The following is a 21,018-nucleotide window of genomic DNA, read 5'->3' as shown; positions in this document are numbered from 1 at the left end:
CTCTCCAGGTAGGATAGAATACTGATCCGCTCACCTGCACCTGCAGATCTGTATATGTAAAGAAAGAACAGAAATGCCATTTATGCTCATACACACACAAACATGGATATTTCCAAGATATTAACCATTTGAAGTTACATTAAATCTTCCAATGAAAATTTTACCTTTGACAGTCAAAGTGACTCCAGGTGAACCAGTAAATCTCCCTCCTGGTTGGTTTGTTATGAACCTGAACTTGTACTCAGCTGAGTCGCTCTCTCTCAGGTCTGTGATTCTCAGAGTGCAGTCGTTCTTATCACAGTGATACTGAACACGACCTGCGTACTTTGAGTCTGTTCTCAGATCCACAGGTTCTTTATTACTCAATTTAGTATACCAGAATGTTCTCTCAACTTCAGTATCATGATCATTTATTCTGGATGTGTATCTGTAGGTGCAGTTCATGTCCACTGTTGATCCTTTAAAGGCACAGATCTGAGTAGAAGTGTAAGTCACTCCCCAGTCATTCTGACCCTGTACCACTGTAACACAGAGCACATCAGAAACCACAATCAGATTCATAACAAGTTAAGAATCAGTGAATAAGACGAAGTGGATCATGGCATCAATATGATTTTATCTGCAGTCAATGTCATTCAAACCTCCTCATAGTGCATCAATCTAACTAGAACTGAACTGGAATACAGTATTTTATCAGTTGTTTATAATATTTTATCATTTGTTACTTTGTTACATTTGTTTCAGCTTTAGTCCATTCATTCTGCAAGTTTTTACTGTTGTTCTGCTTGTTTGGCGTAATTTTAAAAAAGCTAAAGCTGAACACCTGAAATGTGTCTCTTATGTTCATTTTCTTTATAATTTTCTTCATAATTCTTGTTAAAAATAATTTTTACTTTGACTTTTATTTCTGAATGAGCCCTGAGTGAACACAGGAGTATAAAAGTCCAAAGACAAACTGTTTTTATTTAATTACAGTGCAAAGAAACAGTTTTAGATGCTGTTTACGGTTAATCTCTCTGTGCACTGAGACAGAACATCGTACAGTCTGAAGGTGCAGTGAAGGAACAAGAATGTATTGAACCTGTGAACATTAATGCAGTTTTACTGAACAGGATGAGAAGAAGAAAATGAATCATTAGAGAGTCTGTGCTTGTCTTGGTTAGTTTCCTCTCTGTTAGTTCTTTGGTCAAGTTGCTGCTGAGTTAAGTGTGAAAACCACAGAGAAATGCAGAACATGAAGTGAGGGAAACTTCTGAAAGCGGCTAAAATAAAATAGGTGACAATAAGTTTTCACAGGGAGGGGCAACTGTTATAACTGTAACAGCTAAAACAGTTGTCCAGCTCTACAGTACAGAGTGCAGAAATTACCAAACACATTTAAAACATCATGATGAGATGAAATTCTCAGTGCATTGCTGTACCATCATAGAACTATGTATATATGCATATGCATGTATAAAAATATATGATTCTTACAATCCATGGAGGGAGGGTTGACAGACCTTACTAGCTAGACACCCCCACCCCCACCACCCATGATGCAGACACAGCTGAACATCTTAATATCATATTATTAAAGTGATCAGCAGTAAATATTGATGTTATTATTTTTAACCATTTTGCCTTCATTCAACAGCTATAGTTTACACAGAAATAAACAGAAGTGAACGTTTGGGGTTGTAGAGTTTAAAAGTTATTCATCATACTGCATCACACATACATCAAACCTGGAAAAGTGCTGATCTGGGATATTTTATATTTACTTTCTTAAAATGACTTCATGCTGCTCTGAATAAGTGTGCTAAATGTCCTACAATGTAAATGTAGATATACAGTACCTGACACAGAGAGAAGAAAGACAACAAATCCACTCGCTGCTGCTGTTAAACTCATAGCTGCTCCTCTCATCTCTCTGTGAGGCTTCAGAGACAATAAAATACATCAAATAATGTAAACAACATGTAATAGTCATATCAGTAAACTATTCTACTTACAACAGAGAAGGACGTTGTCTGTTAAGATGCTCGTCCTCTGTGATCTGTGAGCAGAAGTCACATATCAGGATGTTAAAACACTTGATTGACTTCCTCTTTCTTAGAATTATGAATATGCATGAGGAGCCAAATGCCAGGAAACACATAAGTTAAAACCAAGTTTTACTGTTTTCTAAAGACTTAATATAATCTATATTAGAGAGAATAACAGATCAGTGTTTTGACCTTTAAAGAGAGAATAGAAATAATCAGACATTGTTTTATTATCTTACTCTTTTTAAGTGTGCGCACAGTTCAGTGTCTAAAGAAAAAACATGACACGTGACGGATGTGTGACATTTGGTTTGATGCATCTCTTCACACTTCTAGTGCATGTTAAGACACTGAATACACCACCATGAGTTCAAAGAGATGTACTGCATCAGTATGGGATGTAAGAAGTCACATGCTGAGCACAATGTTTATTGTAAGTATTAAGAAACAAGTAAAAAGCAAAGTACATCAAAACATGATACAGAAATCTATGTGTAAATCAGATGACAAAATGTTTTACATCTGCAGTTGTAAACTCACTCATTCACAATCATTCTGACTGTAACACAGAGCACATCATCAGTGATGAAGCCTGAATCTGCAACACTGAAGCTTCACCACTAGAGGACAGTGAAACATCAGAGATACTGAATCACAACCCTGAAACAACATTTTACCATCAATCACTGATTGTTTAGACACATTTAAATTTACTTTTAGTACTTTTCACTTTTTATGATTGAGTTGCATCTTAATCTGTTTACTCTTGACATTAAATTCATTAAACATTACAGTTAGAGCTTCAGTTTCAGATATAAACAGCTCACATGACAATTAAGGTCTCCTTCAATACAAACTGTGTCTGTGCATCTTCATTTTAGCAACATCTCAAACCATCATTTTCTTGCTGTAATCATTCATCCTGTTCATATTAACCATAGAGATCCCTTCATAATGCACTTTAAATGTAAGTGATGGTGGACAAAATCCACAGTCCTCCTTCTGTGCAAAAATGTATTTAAAATTTTATTTGAAGAAATTATGAAACAGAAAACACTGTCCATCGAGACACAAAGGCAACATTTCTTACTAAAAAGACTGTAACTGTAGAACATATCCACTTTTTTTGGACTAACTAAGATGTCTGAAGCCTCATATTATCTTCAGATAAACTTTTAAATATGATTTTGGTTAAAACAAGGACTGTGGATTTTGTCCCCCATCACTTACATTGTAAGAGCATTAGGATGGGATCTTCTAATGGTCAGTATGAACGGGAGGAATGATTACAGTGAGCAACACCTGTTTCAATGTTCATATGGGCACCTGACTGTTGTTTTAAGACAGACTTGAAAAAATGTGAACCTGTCCTTTAAAGCTGAAACTTTGTTCACACTGTCGCCCTCTGCAGCAGTGAAAGGGAACTGAAATTAAGTTTCTAATTACAGTTTTTGTGGAAACTGGCTGTACAACCACAGTGATACCTGGATAATGTGACATTCTGCAAAATGTGATAAAACGGAGATTATGTTTGAATTTGATATGTGATAATATATAGTATATTCTGTTCTGAATAGACTTAATGAGCTTTGTGAGCCAGGACAAATGCAAACCAGGAAGCCAATCAGGATTCTTCAAAAGTAATTTATTATGTATACATTTAAAATAACATTTTGCAGAACAGCTCTAATCCTAAATATGTGTAATAAAGAAAAAGGAAAAAGGAGTAAAGTACAATAATATAGCCTGCAATTATATCACAAATAAACACAATATCCACATCATCCTCTACAGCCTCTCTCTCCACTGCCATATTTCGCTGTTGTACTACTTTCTGCTTCCATCACGTGAGTCCAGCCTCTGGTTCAACTGCATCACAACAAAACCACATTGGTGAGGTATTTGTCAACCAGTGTTTTCCTTTCAGGAGGATCCAACCTGACTGGACTTTACTCCAGGGTTTCGTAGATCTCTGTGTCTTCAGTCCATGCCGCAATGACGACCTTCAAGTCTGAGACGTTCTCATACACAAGAGAAGAGTCCAGCTGATGGGGAGAGCTGACAATAGAAGACTCATTGAACCTCATTCATGCAATTTGGATACTGTTAGAATTATTAAAATATTTTTAATTATAATGCTTCAGACTCAATTCTGTGCTGACCTTTAAGGTCTAAAACTTTACCGACTCCTATTCATGTTGATAATAAAATGTGTTCTAGTGCATTTTGTTACATCCTGTTTTATTTTGGTGTTTCCTGTTGAGGTTGATCATCTGTTGGTGGGCACCTGTGCTGATTGGTGGGCTGAGTCTATATACGCAGGTCTTTTTTGTTAAGCTCTCTCTCTCTCCATCCTGCTGCAGCGACACCTTTGTGGTGCTAAGTATCTGGTCTTCATTTATTCATCTATTTCATTAATTTACTTTAATAAACTCATATGTAGTAAATTCCTGCTGGTGTTGTGTCCATTATTATGTTTGGTGTTCGAGCCAGCCTTATTAATTTATAAGGCGAATTATCATAACTGTATTTTAGGGTAAATTCTGTCAATAACGTTTCTCTCTCACCTCTATAGTCTCTACAGGTTCATTTAGTTCAGTGGTGGAGCTCAGAGTTTTCTTCTTCCTGGATTGAATCCAAAGAGAAATACTTAACTAAATTAAATTAATGACTTAATAAAAGAAGGGATGTCTTCTTAATTGTTTTACCTCAACCACAGACTCAAGAGAAGCAGAGGAATCAGCATCAGGACCACCAGAATCACCACGATGATACTAAGTATAATTACTGATTTCCCTAAAAATGGAGACCGACAGAAAGGAGATGTGCCTTATCAATAATGTAGTATACAGGTGTGTGTGTGTGTGTGTGTGTGTGTGTGTGTGTGTGTGTGTGTGTGTGTGTGTGAAGGTCAATGATCACAACTTACCTGCCACAACAGTCAGATATAAGGTGGAGTTATGACGTCCTCTTCTGTTCTGGGCTTCACAGTAATAATTCCCACTGTGTTCAGGTCTGACATCAGTGATGGTGAAGATCTGTCCTGATGCTTTTGGTGAGTCTTCATTCTCCTTGTACCAGGTATAATTAGCTGCTGGGTTAGCATCACTGCTGCAGGTCAAATTCACTGAACTGCCCTCCACTATCTCACCAGAGGGACTCACTGACACAGAGGGAAGTTTTGGAGCATCTGGAGGAGATGTATGAAAATTAATTAACGATAAAATGAGGAAGGGTTGCATTAGTACAACATGTTGTATTGGAGCTGCTCAGTGAACTACAGCAGCAGACTGAATGTTAAGCAGGCAGAGCTGAAGAAAGCAGACATGATCAGACTTAATGACGTTGACAAGTCCATCAGCTGTATGTTTCTTTTTAAATAAGCTGTTTCACTCACATTTCACATCAATAAAGATGTATTCAGATGTCCTCTTCCCCAGCTGGTTCTCAGCTGTACAGTAATACTCTCCAGAGTCAGAGGACTGGATGGAGCTGAAGACAAGCTGTGGTTCTTCACTGAGAGGTTGAAGGTCTGGATTTACATTCTTCTTGTACCAGGTGTATTTAGCTGCTGGGTTAGCATCACTGCTACAGGTCAGAGTCACTGAACTGCCCTCCACTATCTCACCAGAGGGACTCACTGACACAGAGGGAAGCTTTGGAGCATCTGGAGGAGATGCATGAAAATTAATTAACGATAAAATGAGGAAGGGTTGCATTAGTACAACAATCAGTGAATAAGACAAAGTGGATCATGACATCAATATAATTTTATCTGCAGTCATTGTCATTCAAAACTCCTCATCGTGCATCAATCTAACTAGAACTGAACTGGAATACATTATTTTATCAGTTATTTATCATATTTTATCATTTGTTACTGCTGAGTGTTTCAGCTTTAGTCCATTCATTCTGCAACTTTTTACTTAAGTTCCCCTTGTTTGTTGTAGTTTTAAAAAAGCAAAAGTTGAACACCTGAAATGTGTCTCTTATGTGTTATCAAACAAGTCCATCAAACATGAAATGAGTAAAAAGACATTTAAGTAACTTTTTTTTGAGTGGATCAGTAGATCAGTGGTACATCAATGTTGTTTTCACTTCATTAAAACTCAGACTTGTTCTATTTCATTATTTTTCCCCATGTTCAATTACTTTTTATACACTTTATATCTCTATTTTATGACTTTCATTATGTTATTTCTGAATTGTGCCTGGGTGAACACAGGTATAGAAAAGTCTAAAAGGCCTAGTATATTTATACATACTTTGAATTTTCAGTACAAAGATGCTGTTTACAGTTAATCTCTCTGTGCACTGAGACAGAACATCATACAGTCTGAAGGTGCAGTGAAGGAACAAGAATGTATTGAACCTGTGAACATTGATGCAGTTTTACTGAACAGGATGAGAAGAAGAAAATGAAGCATTAGAGAGTCTGTGCTTGTCTAGGTTAGTTTCCTCTCTGTTAGTTCTTTGGTCAAGTTGCTGCTGAGTTAAGTGTGAAAACCACAGAGAAATGCAGAGCATGAAGTGAGGGAAACTATTGAAAGCAACAACAACAACAAAAAAAAAAAAACCTGACAATACCCTCTGTGTACTGAGTTTCCTCTCTGTTAGTTCTTTGGCCTAGTTGATGCTGAGGTAAGTGTGAAAACCACAGAGAACATGATGTAAGGAAACTTTTGAAAGCAACTGAAATAAAATAGGTGACAACAAGTTTTCACAGGGAGAGGCAACTTTTATAACTGTAACAGCTAAAACAGTTGTCCAGCTCTACAGTACAGAGTGCCGAAATTACCAAACAGATTTAAAACATCATGATGAGATGAAATTCTCAGTGCATTGCTGTACCATCATAGAACTATGTATATATGCATATGCATGTATAAAAATATATGATTCTTACAATCCATGGAGGGAGGGTGGACAAAACTTATTAGCTAGTCACCCCCACCCCCACCACCCATGACGCAGACACAGCTGAACATCTTAATATCATATTATTAAAGTGTTCAGCAGTAAATATTGATGTTATTATTTTTACTATTTTGCCTTCATTCAACAGCTATAGTTTACACAGAAATAAACAGAAGTGAATGTTTGGTGTTGTAGAGTTTAAAAGTTATTCATCATACTGCATCACACATACATCAAACCTAGAAAAGAGCTGATCTGGGATATTTTAGATTTACTTTCTTCAAATCACTTAATGCTGCTCTGAATAAGTGTGCTTAATGTCCTACAATGTAAATGTAGATATACAGTACCTGACACAGAGAGAAGGAAGACAACAAATCCACTCGCTGCTGCTTTTAAACTCATAGCTGCTCCTCTCATCATAAAATACATCAAATAATGTAAACAACATGTAATAGTCATGTCAGTAAACTATTCTCCTTACAACAGAGAAGGACGTTGTCTGTTAAGATGCTCGTCCTCTGTGATCTGTGAGCAGAAGTCAGATATCAGGATGTTAAATGACTCGATTTCCTTCCTGTTTGTTATTTCATGAATATGCATGAGGAGCCAAATGACAGTAAACACATAAGTTAAAAAATAGTTACTGTTTTACAAAAGACTTAATGTAATCTATGTTAGAGAGAATAACAGACCAGTGTTTTGATCTGCTAGTAAAATAAAGACAGAAGAGAAATAATGAGACATTTCTATTATCTTACTCTTTTTAAGTGTGGGCACAGTTCATTGTCTAAAGAAAAAACAGGACACATAACAGATGTGTGACATTCGGTTTGATGCATCTCTTCACACTTCTAGTGCATGTTAAGACACTGAATACACCACCATGAGTTCAAAGAGATGTACTGCATCAGTATGGGATGTAAGAAGTCACATGATGAGCACAATGTTTATTGTAAGTATTAAGAATCAAGTAAAAAGCAAAGTACATCAAAACATGATACAGAAATCTATGTGTAAATCAGATCACAAATGTTTTACATCTGCAGTTGGAAACTCACTCATTCACAATCATTCTGACTGTAACACAGAGCACATCAGAATTCAGTTCTTCTGTTGTGTAAAGATGCATCGATGCTCTCTACAGTTCATCTCTTTGACCTGTGAACCATGACACAGTTTTACTGAACAGGGAAAAAAGCTGTTGGATTGAACGTGTACTGAGATATCCTTTTCCCATTTTTTTTTGTTTGTTTTTCAGGTGAACTGACCCTTTAAAGAAGACAGCGGCGATGTCAGTGATGAAGCCTGAATCTGCAACACTGAAGCTTCACCACTAGAGGACAGTGAAACATCAGAGATACTGAATCACAACCCTGAAAAAACATTTTTACCATCCATCACTGATTGTTTAGACACATTTAAATTTACTTTTAGTAGTTGTTCTTACTCTGTTTATTCTTGACAATAAATTCATTAAACATTACAGTTAGAAGTTCAGTTTCAGAAGTGTTGATTGTTCACATTGGTGACCTTGTTGTACAGTAGTTGAAAAAATGCTCACAGTCGAGGTGTCTAAGTATGAAAATGAGTCAGTCAGTGATCTACAGTTGTCACTAAACTGTGACACTAAACAATATGGACTGTTATACTGAAAAGGCTTCATACTCAGTAAACCGCCACACATTCTGCTTCCCTGAGTGAACCCAAAGAGTTTAAATGGACTGAAAAGGTGATAAACAGCTCACATGACAATTAAAGTCTTCCTCAATATAAACTGTGTCTGTGCATCTTCATTTTAGCAACATCCCAAATCATCATTTTTGTTGGGACTACATGTAGACCACAGTTTACCACATGTTTCAAGACCTGAGCCCTGGGGGTTCGAACCCAAAGTGTGAAGCTCCATCCATGGACTCAGGTTATCAAAACTAGAGATTCCCCTCTTATCTTTCTCTCTTTCTCCTCCTTGCTCTTTTTCACGTCCAGCTGCTGAGGGAGCAGCCCTCAGCTCCTCTTTCTCCTCACAGCTCTCTGCTCTCTTGTGTGGCCTGCTCACAGCAGACACACACAGAACTCTTTCTTTGCGGCAGAAGACACGAGAGCTTGCCTAAGACTCAGAAACTGTTTTCTAGTGCCAGCAGCTACCACACAAGTCTGCTGGCTGGTTTAACAAGTACAGGAGCCACGAAACAGAGTTAGCTTGCCACTAACTCTACACAAAGGACTGGACCTGGGTCCTCTGACCTGCACGACTGGAGCACCAGACCTACATAGCAAATGCTGCATCCTTTCAGCTTTGGAGCCAAACTCTTCTCAGCCTGTCTCTTCCACGGATTTACCAGCTAAGAAGCAGCGCACCACAAAGCATCTCTTTCTTCATGGACTGGTAACAACTGGGCATAGCCTAGCAACATAGTGAAGCATCGCACGGCTAAGCAAGAATGTTTAACTTAATCAGTGTACTGTACATGTATTGATTTGGCTAAGGTTATTCATTGAACTATCATTGTGATGTCCTTGTTGTTCATAGTCAGGTTATTGCATAGCCACACCGCTAGGTTAATGTTAGCATGCTTAACACATGTTACATCCAGTAATTAGGCCTTGTATGCAACTAACCTCTTCCTAACCTGGCACCTCGATCCTACATCAATTGGCCTTAAACAGAGAACCACACAGTTAAGAAGTTTAAAACGTAGTTTTGCAAACTTTGGTTCAGGCAGCACATGTGGTTTAAGACACCACATGGTCTGGCCTTTTACCTCTGTAGTTCCCTTTGTCAGCCAAATTGTTGGCATGCCATGTGCTCAGTCACCAGGTGACTTCAGCCATCTTGCCATTGGCCTGCCAGCTCAAACACTGAAGCGTCATACAGGTCTGCTGCCTCAGAAGATCACCCTCATAACAGTCCAAAGGGGGATGACAAAAGGCAGCATAGGGACACTGGGCGTAACCACCATGTCCACCAACTGTGTCGAGATAGGCATTCACACAGTAGAAGCTTTAGAAGGCCATACGCAGAGATTCTGGCCCAGAAGTGTGACCAGACAATGGACAGATCAGATGATGACCACAGCATCTCTGACCACAGTTCAGTACATGGTCACCATCTATCAGACAGTGACGGTGCCTCTGAATGTCTCTCTCCCTCTGGCTACATGGAGAGTTACAGCCCAGAGCCACAAGTTAGAAACTTAAGGCACAAGAGGCAAGAGGAAAAAGGCTGAATATTGAGGGCAAAGATAATAAATATTTTTTCTTGGTTCTGTTGGATTGAATGTGTACTGAGATGTCCTTTATTTAAATTTGGGGAAAACATTAAAAATGACATACTTGCATTTTGAAAACAATTTATCATTCATCACTGATTGTTAAAACACATTTAAATTTACTTTTAGCACTTTTCACAAAATACAGTCCTCCTGCAAGATGCATGCAAGATGACGTTTCTCATTAAAGCTGAACCTTTCTGCACATTGTCGCCCTCTGCAGCAGTGAAAGGGAACTGAAATTAAGTTTTCAATTACACTTTTTGTGGAAACTGGCTGTTTATTCAGCCATAGCGATACCTGGATAATGTGACATTCAGCTAAGTTTCATAGAACCGAGATTATGTTTGAATTTGATGTGTAAAAATATACAGTTTACTGCACATGGTGTGAATGTGATGCTTCCAGTTTGATGTCTTTGTTCTGAACAGACTTAATGAGCTTTGTGAGCCAGGACAGGTGCAAACCAGGAAGCCAATCAGGATTCTTCAAAAGTGATTTATTATGTATACAATTAAAGTAACATTTTGCATAACAGCTCTAATCCTAAATATCTGTAATATAGAAAAAGAAAAAGGAGTAAAGTACAATAATGTAGCCTGCATTACCTCAGACAGAACACTCAATATACATAAACACAGTTATGAGTCACACACACCTGCTGCTACTGAAAACGTCCACATTATCCTCTACAGTCTCTCTCTCCAGTCTACAGCATTTTTACATTTAAAATAACATTTCACATAACAGCTCTAATCCTAAATATCTGTAATATAACTAACTCTACAGAGAAAAAAATAAGCTTGCATTAGTTCAACATTCAGTAAATTATAAATCAATTGAGTCACACACACCACCTGACATTCAACTGATCTAAACAATCAATCATGTTTGACACATCGACATGATTCAGTTCAAGCTGCCATCAGCACATTCTTCTCAAAGCTTCTGCTACATGCTGTTACTGACTGTCTGTGCTGCTCACTTCTACCTGCTGCTGCTGCTGAAAACTGAACATGAAAACGTCCACATCATCCTCTACAGCCTCTCTCTCCACTGTCATATTTCACTGTTGTACTACTTTCTGCTTCCATCAGGTGAGTCCAGCCTCTGGTTCAACTGCATCACAACAAAATCACACGAAAATTCGATGAGTTACTTCTTGTAACTGTAACAATGAATCTAATGTCGGCCTGTTTTTCTCATTTCAGGAGGCTCCAACCTGACTGGACTTTACTCCAGGTTTTTGTAGATCTCTGTGTCTTCTGTCTGTGCTGCAGCGACGACCTGCAAGTCTGAGACGTTCTCATACACAGAAGAGTCCAGCTGATGGGGAGAGATGTCAATAAAAGACTTAATGAGCCTCATTCATACAATTTACATAGAGTTAGACATTTTTTAAATATTTGTAATACTAATAATAATAATAATAATAATGATGATGATAATAAAAATGCTTCAGACTAAATTCTGTGTTGAACTTTAAGGCCTAAAACATTACTGGTTTCTACTCAGCAAGTTGTTCTTTACATTTAAATTCACTGTATGATTTCATGTTGATAATAAAATGTGTTCTAGTGCATTTATAAGCCAAATAATTATAATTGTATTATAGGGTAAGTTTTGTCAATAAAGTCTCTCTGTTGGCGTGTTTTTTTCCTTTCATGATGCTCCAACCTGACTGGACTTTACTCCACGTCTTCCTGCTCCTCTGTGTCTTCTGTCTGCTGAAGCGACAAACTGCAAGTCTGAGACGTTCTCATACACTGGAGAAGAGTCCAACTGATGGAGAGAGATGACAATATAAGACTCAATGAACCTCATTCATGCAAAAGCATACTGTTAGAATCTTTTAAATATTTTTAATAATAATGCTTCAGATTCAATTCTGTGTTGACCTTTAAGGCCTAAAACATTACTGGTTTCTACTCAGCAAGTTTTTCTTTACATTTAAATTCCCTTTATGATTTCAAGTTAATAATAAAATGTGTTCTAGTGCATTTATAAGCCAAATCATCATAACTGTAAGTTCTGTCAATAAGGTCTCTCTCTCACCTCTCTAGTCTCTACAAGTTCATTCAGTTCAGTGGTGGAGCTCAGAGTTTTCTTCTTCCTGGATTGAATCCAACAAGAACAAGAACTTTAACAAAATGAAATTCATGACTTGGAAAATGTTTTTATAAGAAAATTAAAGAAGGATGTTTTCTTTATTGTTTTACCACATCCACAGACTCAACAGAAGCAGAGAAATCAGCATCAGGACCACCAGAATCACCACGATGATATTAATTATAAATACGGATTTCCCTAAAAATTGAGACCCACAGAAAGGAGATATGCCTTATCAATAATGTAGTATACAAGTACGTGTATGTGCGTGTCTGTGTGCATGTCTGTATGTGTGTGTGTGTGTGTGTGTGTATGTGTATGTGTGTGTGAACATCAATGAGCATAACTTACCTGCCACAACAGTCAGATATAAGGTGGAGTTATGACGTCCTCTGATGTTCTGGGCTTCACAGTAGTAATTTCCACTGTGTTCAGGTCTGACATCAGTGATGGTGAAGATCTGTCCTGATGCTTTTGGTGAGTCTTCATTCTTCTTGTACCAGGTATAATTAGCTGCTGGGTTAGCATCACTGCTACAGGTCAGATTCGCTGAACTGCCCTCCACTATCTCACCAGAGGGACTCACTGACACAGACGGAAGCTTTGGAGCATCTGGGGGGCAACATGTATAGAGACCAAACAAATCAGTATTTTTCTTTGGGTTCATTTATATGCATACAAAACCAGCAGGAGGGGACCAAAGAAAAAGCGGCCATGTTAGAATCTACCTTCAGCCTTTCTACTTTAGAACATGATGTTTCTACCAGCCTAAACTCCGATGGCAGATAAATCATAACATTAGTTAAGCCCCACTTTGTATGTCAGAGATTTGATTTGTTTTGTACTTACACTGGACATTAATGAAAAGAGATGTAGAGTTCTCTCCATATTGATTCTCAGACTTGCAGTGGTAGATCCCTCTGTCTTCAGAGCTGATGGAGGTAAAATGATAAATTCCTTCTGGTCCTTGAAGCAGTGTTTGGTTCTCCTTGTACCAGGTATAGTTAGCTGCTGGGTTAGCATCACTGCTACAGGTCAGAGTCACTGAACTGCCCTCCACTATCTCATCAGAGGGACTCACTGACACAGAAGAGGACTTTGGAGCATCTATAAAAGATATATTAACACAGATTATTTTAGGGTGATAATTACTACAGTGGCACATGATTTTAAAAACAGCATCATGCATGTGGCAGTATCTGGAAACTGGAAGGTGGTCTGGTTAATGGATGAATAGTGGATATTGTATTAATGTTTTGCTGTCTCCTGTTGCTCTGCACGGCTTGTGAACTGTCTTGTGAGTGCTTATTTTGCTGTTATTGTCTGTCTGTAATGTTTTAAGCATCACTTCATTGGTTCTAGACCATCTCACCATGGGACTGGAGTTGAAAATCAGCCAGCTGACTAACACAGAGATGTTGATTAATGTGTCCTTATAGTGAAATGTCTGAAAGTTTGAACTGAAGGAAACAGAACTGTTAAATTTTACTTTTACAGCAGATGGAAAGTGAGGAAAATACACATGATCTGCAAAATGCTTTTCCGTTAACAAAGTGCAAAGATGTTTACCACTGTAAGCAGTTTTTTGCTTTTTAAATAAGCTGTTTCACTCACATTTCACATCAATAAAGATGTATTCAGATGTCCTCTTCCCCAGCTGGTTCTTAGCTGTACAGTAATACTCTCCAGAGTCAGAGGACTGGATGGAGCTAAAGACAAGCTGTGGTTCTTTACTGAGAGGTTGAAGGTCTGGATTTACATTCCTCTTGTACCAGGTGTATTTAGCTGCTGGGTTAGCATCACTGCTACAGGTCAGAGTCACTGAACTGCCCTCCATGATATCACCAGAGGGACTCACTGACACAGAGGGAAGCTTTAGAGGATCTGTACAATGATATGATATGAACACATATTAACTTTAAGTTGTGAATATTATCAAAACAAAACAAAATAAAGTCTGTTTCATTTGCTGATAATTTATACTCTAACGACAATAATGGAGGCAGGAATAAATAAAAGAAAGTATAGGGAATACATTTTCAATTTTCTCTTTAATGTTTGATTATTACCACTGACCAGTGTACTGTCTCAGTTACTCACTGCCTTTCATGCAAGCAGATTTAGACTCCTGCTGGTGGGGGCAGATTGCTAATTACTAATCATTAATCAATTGTCCTTTTCTGTATTTGTTTTTCCTCTCTCGGATTGTGTGCATGTGTGTGTGTGTGTGTGTGTTTGTGTGTGTGTGTGTGTGTGTCTGCTTGCTGAGTTGTCATACCACTAAGTGTTATTGGCCCTGTAGTGTCAGATAACTATCTGCCTCACTGTCACACATCTTTTTTGTTTTCTTCTATAAATATTGCTGTCTCTACAAACATTCTGAAGACATTACGTTGCTTGGTATGGTGTCCCTGCACTTGAATACACTTACACACCTTTGCACAAGCCAGTAAGGTATTAAAAAAAATCAAACAAAAAAACAAACAATTGACATCACATTTTGGTCTGAGTAAAATAGTTATGTTGATAAAAGTACAAAGTATAAGTAAGATGTAAGAGGTAAAACTGGGTCTGACTTGTTGTAGACTATGTGGGTCAAAGTTTTCACTTGATGTGTTAGTGGAACATTGTAGAGAAAACTCACACACTGAAGGAGAGCGGAAAGACTTATATCTTGATAGAGTACAAGAATACTCGTCCTCAGGATTAATTGGGTCCAGATGAAAATATATATCTTTTCCCTCCATTTGCTGGCCATTCTTGTACCAGATGTAGGAAGGATCAACAGGCAGCTGACAATTACTGTGACATGTCAGCTCTGTCCAGTTGGGATGATGGTTGGGTGAAGATTTTCTAACATGCACTTGGAAGTCTGGATCTGTGAACAAAAGACACAAATATCATTTCAGAATTAACTGTCAACATACAGCACATACAAACAAATATTCACATGTTCACAGTAACATTTTCTCAATGATCTGAAACATCTGAAACTAACTGATCACAACGTCAAGAAATCAACCATTTATAGCAAATGGTTATAAAGTTAGATTTGGTGGAAAGGAACCTGCTCTTTGAGGGAGCTCTCAGAGAATCCAAGCAGGAATGAAGATTCAACTAACTAACCTTAATAATCACATAGATGAACATTAGATTTGAGAGAAATAAAGAATAGCAAAAGCATAGCATATAATGAGGAGACTGGGGCAGCAGATGGTGTCAGCATTAGCATGTAAACAAAGTAATAGTAAGAAGTGTCGGGTTATAATAGAAGCACTGTCCACCTCTATCAATATGATGACCATTATTAGTCAGCTGGTACACTGTAAATCTAAACATTGGCTTTAATAAAAGGTATTGAGTGTACTAAACTCAGTTTTTATTAACATGTTGCTAACACTCATTTTGAATAAGTTACCTGTACTTTGTAGTTGAAAAACCTTCCAAACTCAGTATGCTCGAGTTGTATTGATTTAGAAAAAACAAGTCCTGGCAACTTAGGCCTTTTCATGAGTTAATGTACTTAGTTACATGTAACTATGTGCATTTACTCTTATACTTAAACACCCTACATATTAGAAGTGTTGGCACTTAAAGTATTTTTTCTTGTTAAGTTACTTCCTATTTCTACCTCCTTACACTTACACAGGAAAATGCTCCTCTATTTTTTTTTTTATTTTTTTTTTTTTACTTAATTTCTTTTCTTGCTTTTACATAACATTATTGGTACAACTTTATTGAACGACCAGGGCTGGCAGTGCCACAGTGCTACAGCCCCCCCCCCCCCCCCTCTAACGGTTCAACGGCTGCACATGCGCACTGCACAGATCATCAACCACCTGCCTCTTGGCGCGGTATGTCTATGTCGTTGGACTTGGACACGGCTGCAACGGCCATTATTTCAATTTTGGGATTTATCGTTCTGCTGCTGCTTGGAACATTGATATGGTGAGTCCATGCTTGACTAAAAGGGGAACTATGCAAGTGTGTTCGATTTTCTGCTGTTTCGCTAACAGTTCTCCCGGCCAATGCATTTGTTTTCGATGAAACCGACCAGAAAACAATCGATAGAGCGATGGATAACATTATCTATCATGTACGATGTTAGGACGTGTGTCTCTGTGTAGTCTTATCCGTCATTTGGGGTTAGCATTAGCTAGCGTTAGCAATCGCTAGCGTTAGCATTTATAGTTTGTGCTACCAAATAATTACAGACCTCTAAATCAACCCAAAAAATATATTGATGGCTTATATCCAACAACAGTATAGTGGTGCTTAGTGCTCAAAACACATTTATAACTTACATTTGTGTGATGTGGTGATTTTCAGTTTGAAAAGTAGTCCCCCCCCCCCCACGTAGCCAAGATGGCGGCCATTAAGGGTGAGAAGTGTCCATAGTTCCACACTCAACTTTTTGACTGTTTTGAGTGAAACATCTGGGTACTCACAGTGTATTTTTACATACTTCTCAGTGTGAACGCACTTACTTTCTCAAAATGTTAAGTGTAAGTACAGAAGTATGTGATTTGAGACACAGTACAAGTCTAGGGCTGGGGGTGGGGGGAAGGGGGGTTATTTTCTTAGAAGTTAAGTTAGCTTGGAGATGCAAGGACACGTTACTCGCAAAACACGACTGTCAAACGTAGAATAAAGTTGTAAAATCCCAAAACGTCAGTGAAATTAGGTGCTTTTGTTGTTGTCGCTAACGTAGGCTTTTTTTTAGGTGAAACCATGAGGGTGCATGCCTGGTGGGTCATGTTCACTTAAGCAATATTACTCGAGTGGGTGTTCTTTAGCGCCATTTGAGCACGACAGTGATGCGGTCGGGACCGAGGTAAGTTATTTTTGTCATGAATGGTCACTGGGAGTTTTTACTCTTGACTGCATATTTGAAAGCAGGTTTGATAAGATAAACAAAATAAAAATTGAACTTGAGAAAGAATAAATTCACTGCAGATTCACAAAGATATAAGTCTTTGTAAATGTTTATGCGTTAACATGTTCTTTTCAAGTAAAGAACTCTTGCTCTTACAGTGAGAATTTATTGATGTCATTCAGTTTTATATGAAATAGTATGGTGTGTGATTTTACCATACTTAAATGGTATTCTCACTGCCCCCCCACTACCCCATTGCCCTACTTTTTTTTTCTTAGGTCTTTGCAGAGTTTAGCAGAATTGCCACCAAACATCTTGAAAGCAGTTTCTTTGAGTCTCTTGACAAGCACACTCCACGGATCATTGAACTCCTGCAGTCAAAAAAGGGAGCTGCTGGACTGAAGATTCAAGAGTTAATGGCCAACTTGGTAAGAAATTAATTTAATAATTTAAGTTTTAAGTTCTTACTCTCATCTACATACACTTACAGACCAACATTTTCATTCTTTGTCTGACTTTTTTTATTCTAATTGATGTTTTCTGTCTCTGTCTTATAAGTCATCGGATGTAACTGCAAGACGCTCCGTGGTCCTCAAAGGCCTTCCCATCGTCTTTGGTGATGACCCAAACAAGTTCTATAAGACATGTTTTGTAAGTACTTGCACAAAATGCAGTATATTCACTTGTAATACCGACATCAAAGATATATGTCCCTCACATTTCTGCCTGTATTCATTAATGTAGGCCTTCCTTTACTGTCTTATCTTTCACTTCATTTCAAATTTAGAGGGTGTTATTGTAGCTATTGATTGTTATTCTATTGTTCATTTTTTGTCTCTCCATCGCAGATCTTAGTGTATAGTTTATAATGATCATAGTGTCTAACTATCCAAATACTTCCTGACTACACATTGTTTTGCTGATTGTTTGTTTCCTTGCAGGAGACAACGAAAGATGAGGCCATAGACAATGTCACAGTCGGTGTATTGACCATCCTAAGTGAAGACGATCCTGAGCAGCCCGTGTCCACAGCCATCGTCCTTGAGGGAGGTATTGTGATGGACAAAATTCGGGACTTGCCACAGGCATTTTGCCTCATATTTGGCCTCACATATGCCTTGAACCTCGATTACCCAAAATGTGTTGGAAACACATTCAAATTCATTCAAAGTGTAATGCTTGGTTTGGGAAACAAAGCCCTCCCCCCAAAACTGTTAACAGTTAAAAACATGTTGTTTGACGAATGAGGAGTCAGATGTGAGGTAGCACTCAAGAACTGCTTATGACAGAGACATGAGAAGAGATGCCTTAACTAAACAGTATTTTGAACATTTTAAGAGCTGCCTAGATGCAGTTTATTTGTTGAGTTGATTTTCAAATCTGTTCAGTGCTTTTATGCTGGTGGTATATATAGTGCCCTCTTGTGAATTCAGGTGTTAAAATGTTGTGTAAAAAGAAATATATGTTGGATAATGTGGCATACCGTTAATGTTCTTATGACAGAGAAGAGGCGTTTGATGCTTTTATAAACAGCATTTTGAACTGTTTAAGAGTCAAGTGAAAATATAATCATCATTTCATTGTTCAATTGATACTCAGACCTGTTGAGTGCTTTTACAATAATGCCTTCTTGTGAATTCTGATGTTAAAATGTTGATTAAAAAGAAATGTGATATGTTGGATGATCTAGCCAGCAAATACCTGTAATCCAGCATAAATTGTGCGTGTTAAGATTCACAGTAAGTCTGCATACTGTTAATGTTTTTATGACAGGAAGAGAGGTTTGCTTTTAGCATTTTGAAATGTTCAAGAGTGACGTGAAAACATTTTCATTTCATTTCAATTTTTTTTACAATAGTGCCTTGTGAATTCAGGTATTAACGTGTTAAAAGAAATGTGATATGTTGGATATTTGGATACTGTGACCAGCACATAATCCATCAAAAATTGTGAGCACAAAATCTGCATACTGTTAATTCTGTACACGTTTTAAATAAATTGAATGCAGATGACATTCTTTTTCGCAGTATTTTTTTCTTTCAAATTAAGAGATGATAACAAAGTTATTTTAAGTACTGAAGACTCAGAATTGACAAGTTAATTTCAATACAATAAAGTTACAATAAATTACTTATTTTAAGTCCAATGCAGTCATAACCAGCAAGTTAATTCAAGAGCTGTGAACTCAAAATAATCATGTTTAGTTTAGTTTAGTAAACTTATTATAAACAAGTTCTCACAAGTACTGCACACTTATATTTAGTAAGTTACATATACTTAACTTAATCAAGTTTACTTAACTCAGTTAGTTTAAGGCAATGAGTTTGCATATTTTTTTTGAGTAACGCCAACTAATTACATTTTACAGTGTAGCCAAGCAGCTGGTAAAGCTCTGTGCTCTGCCTGAACTAATGTTTTGTTCCATTTCAAATGGAAAATTTTACCTGTGACAGTCAAAGTGACTCCAGGTGAACCAGTATATTTCCCTCCTGGTTGGTTTGTTATGAACCTGAACTTGTACTCAGCTGAGTCGCTCTCTCTCAGGTCTGTGATTGTCAGAGTGCAGTCGTTCTTATCACAGTGATACTGAACACGACCTGAATACTCTGAGTCTTTTTTCAGATTCACAGGGTCATAATCAGGCCCTTTAGTAAACCAGAACGTTTCCTTAATTTCAGTATCATGGTCATTTATTCTGGATGGGTATCTGTAGGTGCAGTTTATCTTCACTGCTGATCCTTTGAAGGCACAGATCTGAGTAGAAGAGTACATCACTCCCCAGTGACCCGCTGTAACACAGAGCACGACAGAATCCGCAATCAGACTCACAACAACATCAGAGAACAGACTTTATTCTGTCATGAAGGTCCTTCAGTATGTAAACCTGCTGTGATACTGCATGGGCCTCCTTCTTTCCACCTCAGAGAAGGACATGAGACTTATTTATGAAGCTTATGGCACCAACACAAGAGCAAACATAAAGAGTGTTTTACACTTGAGTACCACAAAATGCAATTAATAATGCAATGTTGAAGTTTTTAATTTAATGTCATGTGAGGATCAATACATTCAAAAAACTGATGATTAATCTAGATACAGTTTGATAAAGGAAATGTATAATCATGAGATGTGGAGCCATGTATACTGTAGGGTTTCAAGTGATCTCATAGCTCTCTGGGAAATGTAGTATTTAGCATTACTCCTTTCAGTTAAGAATGCACTTAAATAAACTATAGAACTAAACTACATACATTTCACAGTACATTTTTTTCTTTAAAAGAGCAACTTAACACCAGCTGAAACCTTGTCTTTACTGCCCTCTAGTGGTTTAAACTCTGATGCAGAAGTGCACTCCAGGGTGTGTCAGTACACTGTGACAACACTGTTTGATGTGGTGACAGGTGCAACAGAACACGCTAATGCTGAAAAAGCTTGAGGCTTGATGTCTCCAACATTAAGCATTATGTGTGCATGACTTTTCCTGTATGTGTTTTTATCTATGTAGCCTATAGCTGTCAGACATTATGAACATAATATTATTATGATAATTAATTTAATATTATTATGACATATTGAAGGTTGCATTGATGTTGGGATACCTACAGCAGTATCCCATGAGCATAATGGGACCATTACAGAGAGGGAAGTGATATCCATATTTATGACACATTCAGTTCTGATACATTAGCTAAAACACTCCACTAGATGGTGTAAAAGACTGTGAAGTAAACTCACATAGTGAAGGAGAGGGGAACTTCGCATGTCCTTTCACAGCACAGGAATAACTGTCTGTAGAATCAAAGCTGCCTGAATAAGA

At 37.7% G+C, this 21,018-nt stretch overlaps 2 protein-coding genes and 1 long non-coding RNA gene across 3 annotated transcripts in view; 2 read left to right on the top strand and 1 right to left on the bottom strand.

Annotated features, from left to right (window-relative positions):
• Nucleotides 1-21,018, top strand: part of LOC121912934 — a 183,518-nt gene that overhangs the window by 67,614 nt on the left and 94,886 nt on the right. The gene's annotated exons all lie outside the window — the stretch shown is intronic.
• LOC121913147 lies at nucleotides 10,593-11,980 on the bottom strand. The gene is made up of 3 exons (XR_006100220.1): nucleotides 11,894-11,980; nucleotides 11,439-11,542; nucleotides 10,593-11,335 (listed from the first exon to the last, which is right to left on the bottom strand). It is a non-coding gene; the product is annotated as an uncharacterized LOC121913147 (long non-coding RNA).
• Nucleotides 16,193-19,215, top strand: LOC121912956. The gene is made up of 5 exons (XM_042435543.1): nucleotides 16,193-16,273; nucleotides 17,049-17,159; nucleotides 17,480-17,629; nucleotides 17,760-17,852; nucleotides 18,143-19,215. The coding sequence occupies exons 2-5, from the start codon at nucleotides 17,067-17,069 to the stop codon at nucleotides 18,446-18,448; spliced, it is 642 nt and encodes a 213-aa protein (XP_042291477.1). The 5' UTR covers nucleotides 16,193-16,273; nucleotides 17,049-17,066; the 3' UTR covers nucleotides 18,449-19,215.

Source organism: Thunnus maccoyii, chromosome 2 (genome assembly GCF_910596095.1).
Source record: "Thunnus maccoyii chromosome 2, fThuMac1.1, whole genome shotgun sequence".
Taxonomy (NCBI): Eukaryota; Metazoa; Chordata; class Actinopteri; order Scombriformes; family Scombridae; genus Thunnus; species Thunnus maccoyii.
The sequence above is the reverse complement of the archived record's forward strand: the minus strand, read 5'-3'. Positions and strand labels throughout refer to the sequence as shown.